General features: G+C 46.1%; 1 protein-coding gene across 1 annotated transcript; it reads right to left on the reverse strand.

The window, feature by feature from the left end:
* Positions 1 to 285: 285 nt before the first annotated feature.
* LOC118356694 (ATPase PAAT-like) lies at positions 286 to 8,712 on the reverse strand (the record flags this gene model as incomplete). The annotated part of the gene is made up of 4 exons (XM_035725996.1): positions 7,932 to 8,712; positions 7,078 to 7,281; positions 6,011 to 6,080; positions 286 to 492 (listed from the first exon to the last, which is right to left on the reverse strand). Coding segments are annotated over exons 1-4 (645 nt in total), but the record flags the coding sequence as incomplete, so codon positions are not given.
* Between the last annotated feature and the right edge of the window lie 300 nt (positions 8,713 to 9,012).

The following is a 9,012-nucleotide window of genomic DNA, read 5'->3' on the forward strand; positions in this document are numbered from 1 at the left end:
TCATCCTGAAATTTTTTTTTTTTTTTAAAGGTGTTCTGGAGGTTTTTTTTGTTTTTTTTTTAAGATTTTATTTATTTATTCATGAGAGACACAGAGAGACAGAGAGCGAGAGAGAGGCAGAGGGAGAAGCAGGCTCCCAAGGAGCAGGGAGCCCGATGCGGGACTCGATCCCAGGACTCTGGGATCATGACCTGAGCCGAAGGCAGACGCTTAACCATCTGAGCCACCCAGGCGCCCCATTCTGAAATTTTTAATGGTACCTGGACAGACTCCATGTCTACGTACCTGCTGCTGAAATTTAACCATATTCATCAGTTGCTGAGCGCCAGGTGACAACTTTGACCCCATGGCCTCCATGAGAGTTTGGACCCTCTGCAGGTCTATCCTTGATCCTAGAGCAGGAGGGCTGGTTGAAGAATTTGTTGAAACCCGCCTCAATTGTACCACAATTTTACTGATGAACACACACTGCTTTTCACCAAAGGAGAGCAACTATTATAAAACAAAGAAGTTCCGGAAAACAATAATATTAAACAGTAATCACTATTTAAGGTCACTTTTCTCTATAAGCTAGCAATAATGTACTTAGGAAAATAAACTTTAAATACACGTTCATTTTTAAGCTTTCCTGAAAACTGTAACGATCCGCACTTGTAATTTACCACAAGGCTCGTAGGAACGATTTACAAAAAGAATACCATGTCAAACTGAATACATACACAGAATATACAAAGGGGCTACGATAAGATTTCATTCACTTAAACTAATGAATAAAAATAAACTATACCCATCTGAGAACTTAACACAGCACAGCTGTAATAGTATTTAATACAAAAGAAGGCTTCACAAAAGTCTTTACTGAAATACGAAAACTAAGTCAGTCCTTTAGAATTGAGAATTTTAAGAGAAAGTTAGATATGGTCTAACATAACCTACTGGTTCACACACAAAAAGATGAGGTCAGGGGTGATTTTCCGACTTGTCAGAGGATTACCAAATTGGTAAAAGTCAAGCTTGGAACCTAGCCCTCTGGCTTCTATAGCAGCGTCCTGCCCACTGCTTTAGGCTGCCTTATTTCTGAACCAAAAGACATTTCTTGTGTGATATGGACAACAAAGTAGCAAAGTAGGAAGGGACCACGATTTAGAATCAGACAGAGTCAGTGATGACTCCACTTAGAGCCTGTGTGACCCCGGGAAAAAGGCAAAAACCTGAGTCAGGAATAAAATGAGGGAGGCTAAAAACAATGATTTTACATGGTTGTTAGGAGGATTAGGTGTTCAAATTCCCAGTACCTACCACTGGGAGTAAGTGCTCAAAAAGATGGGTCCGTGACTTTCAACTTTCATATACCACTGCCCCAGAACAACCTTTAGTAGGCCTAGGATTTCTCTAATGAGATTACTCTTAGCAGTCCCATAGAACTTCCACAGAATAGGTAACAAAAAAACACTTACCTGCAGAGACACATACAAAACCATATGTAACGTGACAACACAGGTCAAGAACCCATAATCCAAGAACTCTGAGCGTGGCACCAAAAAGGTGACTGTCCTCAGCAATTAAGGAACCTCCGCATTAAATTTACACACCTACCTTCTAACCTCCCTGCTACCCCCCCTCTGCTTTTTCATCCCCATTGCTCCACCACTGAATATGGGACATATTTTACTCATTGAGTCAGCTTAGAATCTATTTCATCACACTAGAATGTCAGCAACATGAGGGCAGTCATTCATTATGTTACTGCTAATTCCTACATGCCTAGTTACAGTATCTAGCATCAGTAGGCATTCAAATTCTGTTGAATGCATGAAACACTTCATTTAAATAAATCTGGAAGCTATTGATATGTACTATATAAACCAGTATCTCGGAATAATCAGTTCTGTAAATTTGCTACCAGCAGGCTATGAAATTACTTACTGTTTCTTATTCTAAAGTCTCGTAAGCTTGTATAAAAAGTCACGTGGAGATAAAAAGATAGCAAGGATTTATTTCCTCTTTAAAAAACTTAAATTTAAAAACAGCTTTATTGAGATATAATGAAAGTGCCAAACAACCAAATGATTTCAAGTGTACAATTCAGTGGATTTTAGTACATTCACAGAGTTGCGTAGCCATTATAGTTTTATTTTATTCTATTTTTTTTCTTTTCAGATGTTTTTTAAGTTCTAGTTAGTTCACATACAGTGCAATGCTGCTTTCAGGAGCAGAATTCAATGATTCACTACTTACACAGAACACTCAGTGCTCCTCGTAACAAGTGCCCTCCTTGATACCCATCATGCATTTAGCACATCCCCCCCCCCCCCCCTCCAGCAACCCTGTTTGTTCTCTATCTTTAAGAGTCTCTTATGGTTTCTTTTTTCTCCCCCTACCCCATATGTTCATCTGTTTTCTTTCCTAAATTCCACATGAGTGAAATCATGTATTTGTCTTTCTCTAACTTACATCGCTTAGCGGAATACGCTCTAGCTCCCTCCATGTTGTTGCAAATGGCAAGATTTCATTCATTTTGATGACTGAGTAATATCCCATCATATACATACACCACATCCTTAACCATTCATCAGCTGATGGACATTTGGGCCCTCTCCATAGTCTGGCTGCTAGAAACATCATTGTTGATAATGCTGCTATAAACACTGGGGTGCACGTACCCCTTCCAATTGTATTTTTGTATCTTTTGGGTTATTACCTGGTAGTGCAACTGCTGGGTCGAAGGGTACTTCTATTTTTAACTTTTTGAGGAACCTCCACACTGTTTTCCAGAGTGGCCGCACCAGTTTGCATTCCCACCAACAGGGCAAGAGGGTTCCCCTTTCTCCACATCCTCACCAACACCCGTTGTTTCTTGGGTTGTGAATTTTCGCCATCCTGACACCTGTCAGGTGCTATCTCATCACGGTTTTGGTTTGCATTTCCCTGATGATGAGTGATGTTGAGCATCTTTTCTACGTCTGTTAGCCATTTGTATGTCTTTTTTGGAAAATGTCTATTTATGTCTTCAGCCCATTTCTTAACTGGATTATTTGTGTTTTGGGTGTTGAGTTTGATAAGTTCTTTAAAGACTTTGGATACTAATGCTTTATCAGATGTCATTTGCAAATATCTTCTCCCATTCCGTAGGCTGCCTTTTAGTTTTGTTGTGGCCTTCACTGAGCAGAAAGTTTTCATCTTGATGAAGTCCCAATAGTTCATTTTGGGTTTTGTTTCCCTTGCCTCTGGCAAGAAGCTGCCGTGGCCAAGATCAAAGAGGTTGCTGCCTGTGTTCTCCTCTAGGATTTGGATGGTTTCCTGTCTCACATTTAGGCCTTTCATCCATTTTAAATTTATTTTTGTATATGGTGTAAAACAGTGGTCCAGTTTCATTCTTCTGCATGTTGCTGTCCAATTTTCCCAACAGCATTTGTTGAAGAGACTCTTTTTTCCGTTGGATATTCTTTCCCACTTTGTTGACGATTAGTTGACCACATAGTCGTGGGTCCGTTTCTGGGTTTTCTATTCTGTTCCATTGATCTACGTATCTGTTTTGGTGCCAGTACCATATTACCTTGATGACTACAGCTTTGTAGTATAGCTCGACGTCCAGAATCGTTAACGCCTCCAGCTTTGCTTTTCTTTTTCAGGATTGTTTTTGCTACATGGGGTCTTTTGTGGTTCCGTACAAATTTTAGGGTTGTTTGTTCTAGCTCTGTGAAAAATGCTCATGGTATTTTGATAGGGATTGCATTAAACGTATAGATTGCTTTGGGTAGTACAGACATTTTAACAATGTTTGTTCTCCTAGTCCATGAGCATGGACTATTTTTCCATTTCTTCGCGTCCTCTTCAATTTCATTCGTAAGTTTTCTATAGTTTTCAGAAAACAGATCTTTTACCTCTTTGGCTAGGTTTATTCCTAGGTATCTTATGGGTTTTGGTGCGAGCCATCGCACTTTTAGAACATCACCCAAAAAGTAGCCATGTTCCCACTGGCAGTCACTCCCCATCCCACCAATACCCACCTCCCCCAGCCCCAGATAGTAAGTAATCTACTTTCAGTCTCTGTGGATTTGCCTATTCTGGACCTTACATATACATACACACAGAACCATACAATATATGATCCCAGCTTCTTTCCCACAGTATGTTTCAAGGTTCATCTGTGTTTCTTTTTTTTTTAATTTTTTATTGTTATGTTAATCACCATATATTACATCATTTGTTTTGGTGTAGTGTTCCATGATTCATTGTTTGTTCATAACACCCAGTGCTCCATGCAGAATGTGCCCTCTTTAATACCCGTCACCAGGATAACCCATCCCCCTACCCTCCTCCCCTCTAGAACCCTGTTTGTTTTTCAGAGTCCATCATCTCTCATGGTTCGTCTCCCCCTCTGACTTACTCCCCTTCATTCTTCCTCTCCTGCTATCTTCTTCTTTTTCTTTTTTCTTAAAATATGTTGCGTTATTTGTTTCAGAAGTACAGATCTGTGATTCAACAGTCTTGCACAATTCACAGCGCTCACCGTAGCACATACCCTCCCCAATGTCTATCACCCAGCCACCCCATCCCTCCCACCCCAAACCACTCCAGTAACACTCAGTTTGTTCCTGAGATTAAGAATTCCTATCAGTGAGGTCATTTGATACATGTCTTTCTCTGATTGACTTATTTCACTCAGCATAACACCCTCCAGTTCCATCCACGTCGTTGCAAATGGCAAGATCTCATTCCTTTTGATGGCTGCATAATATTCCATTGTGTACATATACCACATCTTCTTTAGCCATTCATCTATCGATGGACATCTTGGCTCTTTCCACAGTTTGGCTATTGTGGACATTGCTGCTATAAACATTGGGGTGCACGTACCCTCGGGTCCCTACATTTGTATCTTTGGGGTAAATACCCAGTAGTGCAATTGCTGGATCGAATGGTAGCTCTAATTTCAACTGTTTGAGGAACCTCCATACTGTTTTTCAGAGTGGTTGCACCAGCTTGCATTCCCACCAACAGTGTAGGAGGGTTCCCCTTTCTCCACATCCCCGCCAACATCTGTCGTTCCCTGACTTGTTAATTTTAGCCATTCTGACTGGTGTCAGGTGGTATCTCATGGAGGTTTTGGTTTGGATTTCCCTGATGCCGAGCCGTGTTGAGCACATTTTCATGTGCCTGTTGGCCATTTGGATGTCTTCTTTGGAAAAATGTCTGTTCCTGTCTTCTGCCTATTTCTTGATTGGATTATTTGCTCTTTGGGTGTTGAGTTTGATAAGATTTTATAGATTTTGGATACTAGCCCTTTATCTCATATGTCATTTGCAAATATTTTCTCCCATTCTGTCGCTTGTCTTTTGGTTTTGTGGACTGTTTCTTTTGCTGTGCAAAAGCTTTTTATCTTTTCATCTGTGTTTCTATATGCTTTTCATGACCGAATACTTTTCCATTGTGTGGGTATACCATGTTTTGTTTACACATTTAGTGATGGACCGTGGGGTTGTTTTCTTTGCAACCTTTTGGCTGTTAGGAATGATGATGAACATTCATGTACGTACCAAGTTTTTGTTTTGTTTTGTTTTGTTTTTGGTCCTCTAATTTATCCATGAAGTAGTTCGAAAGAAATACAGAGATTTGCCCAAGGTCACCTGACTAGGCAACAAAACAGGAGGAATATTCTGGGCCTATGCCTTCCAGCTCAGTAACTTTTCTCTGGGCTCCAGTGAGAACACTAAAGTTCACCTCTATGATATTTTTCACATTCAAGACATCAGTCCAAAGCCCTTTAACTTTTGGATGCTCTTCTCTAAAACTTCCCCAATTCCCTTCTTTCTTGATATACCTCCCTCTATCTTTCTTGATACAATAAAGCCAAAACTGCTTCTATTTTCATGACACCATATTTTTATACCAAGATAATAAGGAACAAAGCTGGACTAACCATATTACTGAACCAACAGAAAACAAGTACAAATTACACACAAACATTTGCAGTTGTCAAACTAGTTAAAATCTAGTGATGACTTACCTTTACTTTACAAGCATGACTGGAGGACTCCAATTTTAAGTACTTTTTGTAGAAAATAATTTTGTGTTCACTAAAAATAAAATAGAATTTAAATCAATTTTACTTCTATTAGTTTTAACAGTTACATTTAAAAATGAACTGTTCCAAATGAATAAACCAAGAAGTACCCGAATCAGCGATAAATAGAGAAAACAAACTGACGGTTGTCGGAGGGATGGGCAAAATGGATGAAGGGGAGTGCGAGGAGATACAGGCTTCTGGTTATGGACTCAATAAAGAGTGGGAATAAAAGGTACAGTACAGGAAATACAGTCCCTGATACTGTAGCAGACTTGTACGGTAACAGATGATATTGTAATAGCAGTATGTCAATGATATTGTACAGTAACAGATGGTAGTTACACTCGTGGTGAGCCCTGCATAACCTATAAAGATGTCGAATCACTGTGTCGTACACCTGAAACTAATGTAATGTTCTGTCAACTATACTCAAATAAAAAAAAAAACAACAACACTTTTTCTAATTGTGTTTCTAAGCCATTACTTAAATCCTGAGATTGAATTCGGGTAGAATCCTTGTATCAGAACCTAGAGGAAAATCACACGCTAACGGGCGGACTTGTGGGTTACACACACTGGCGTCTGGCACAGTCTTGGGCCTGTGCACCATTTGTAACGGACTTCCTTTCAGAAAAACGTGTTCAACGTTCCAGACTAACTGCCAAATTGCTTTTGGGAAACAGACCACTGTGTGTTCACGGAGAAAGCCAAGAAGCAGGAGTAAGGACTGACTCTAGTCTATACAGTCTGACTAACTGGGACCACCCGCTACCCAGTCACCTCCCCCAGTCAGCTCGAAATTTCCACATTTACAACAACGAGAAAGCTTAGACTATCTCGAAGAGCCCGTAGAGGGAGAAACGGAGAAACTGCTACTCCTGCTGGTACGTGTTTCTCTTCTCTCCCCCGGCGTCTGGCATCTATGTCAGGCAATCAACAAACACCACAAGGGCTGAGCAAAGTCACACCGCTGCGCGAGAACACTCCTGCGTCAAGGAGTTACAAACCTGTCATCCAGATCACTACAAACAGTCTTGCCCCTACTGGTTCCACAGTACTCCTCTCCTAAGTATACTTCCATATTTCTTGCTGAGCTCAAAATGCCAACAGAAACGATTTCTTCGCCTCCGTTAGGGTCACATCTCAGGTAAAGGAAGCAGGGCTTTTCATCGGGGCTGTTCAGGCTGCTCTTCAAAACCACCAGATCTCGGCTGAAAAGAAAAGCGTCCAACATTTTCCTCAGTCTACTTGTCCGAACACCGCTCACAACCCTCTTATTAGGCCACGGTCCTCCTCCTGACTCACTTCTTCATTTACCACTGAGGTCCCCCCACCTTCCCAAGCACCCAACGGACGCTCGGTACAGATTCCCAAGGAAATGCACACTCCGGACACCAGGGCTTCGCCCTCTGCACTTTCCTCGATTGCCGACGCGACCCCCGGTAGTTACTTCCCATTTCAACACAAAAAGTTCGCTGGGACCTACTGCGTGCACCAGAGTGGGAAACAGAAGACACTACGAGGCAAACGCCTATCTTTTCCATAATGAAGCTGATGGGGGCTCTGGACAGTCACATTTACTAACGCCGACGCGGGTCCACAGGAGGCCTTTGCGGGTTTTGCGCGGGGAGGGGGAGGCGGAGCCCGGTTCCGACCCGGCGGAGGGTCAGCCCGGCGCCCGACACTCACGCCCCCGGCCCCGCCCCCCGGCCCCCGCTCCCGGCCTCCGCCTGCCGCCCGCTCCCCTCCCGGATCCCCGGCCCACACCCTCTCCCCGCACGGCCCCCACCTGCCTTCCCGGCTTCCCCAGGAGCGCCACCGTCCCGCACCGGCGGCCCCAGTCCCCGCCGGCCCGGCGCACCCCGGGGCAGGCGGAGCCAGCGGCTCCTCCCAATCCAAGTCCCGGGCGCCGAGGTCAGCCCGGGTGAGACGGAGGCTGTGGCCCAGGGCTCCGCAGGCGGCATCCCAGGAAGAGGCCAGCATCGGGCGGCGGGTCAGTCCCACGTCCTCGGCCCCGGTCTCCATTCTGCGGCCTCCAGCTCAGGCTGAGCCCGGAACCTCTCCTCCAGGGCTTGCGTTTCCGCCAGGGACGGAGGGGAGGCGAAGAAGCCGACCGACTTCCGGCTCGGCTGGCTTCAAACCCAAGCCCCGGGGCTCCTCGCCCAGTCGGGAAGAAACCCAGGTTACGGAGACACGCATGCGCGAGCCAGCCGGGGGCCGCAACGCGCTTCCAAAACGGGGGCGGGCGGGGAAGTGGAGGGGCCTAACTGCAGGATGGAGCATGCGCCCCGACGGCACCTGGGCCTACCGCTGAACTGTGCGCCGGCGCAGCGCGGGCGCGCGGGAACAGGGCGGTTTGGGCACGTGGGCCCGCGGACCTAGCCGGCTTTGTGGACGATGGTTGCCGGCCGCCTCGGAGGTCGGCCCAGTGAGGCGAGTCGGTGTTCAGGTAGGAGTGGTGCGGTCGCTGCACGCGCCCCGGAGGACCTGCTGCCGACCGTCGCTGTGTCTGCAGTGGACGCCGCGGCCTTGCCGCCGACAGCGGCGCAGCGAGCGTGCGGTGGGTGCGTGCCTGCCGGCAGCTTGGCTGTAGCAGGCGGAGGTTTGCACGGCGTCCCCGAATGGCAGTGGGACCGCGGCGCCGGCCGGGACGTGGCCGAGCCAGTGACCCGCCGGCGCTTGGGCGGGACGGCGACAGGCGACGGGGCTGACCTCGCGCCCTGTGGCCTCAGCGCTGGAGGGGAGGTGGAGACCGGGGCCCCAGGGCCGGCCCCCGCAGCCGTGGTCCGCACCCCTGGCCCTGGCAGGAGCGGGCAGGAGCGGGCAGGAGCGAGCAGGAGCGAGCAGGAGAGTGGCCTTGGGGCTCTGGTGGAGTAGCCTCTGAGCGGCGACTTGAAGGATTTCTAAGGTTTGGGTTCCGGAAAGTGGGGCAGATGGAACTT

Source organism: Zalophus californianus, unplaced genomic scaffold (genome assembly GCF_009762305.2).
Source record: "Zalophus californianus isolate mZalCal1 unplaced genomic scaffold, mZalCal1.pri.v2 scaffold_47_ctg1, whole genome shotgun sequence".
NCBI classification, from domain to species: domain Eukaryota; kingdom Metazoa; phylum Chordata; class Mammalia; order Carnivora; family Otariidae; genus Zalophus; species Zalophus californianus.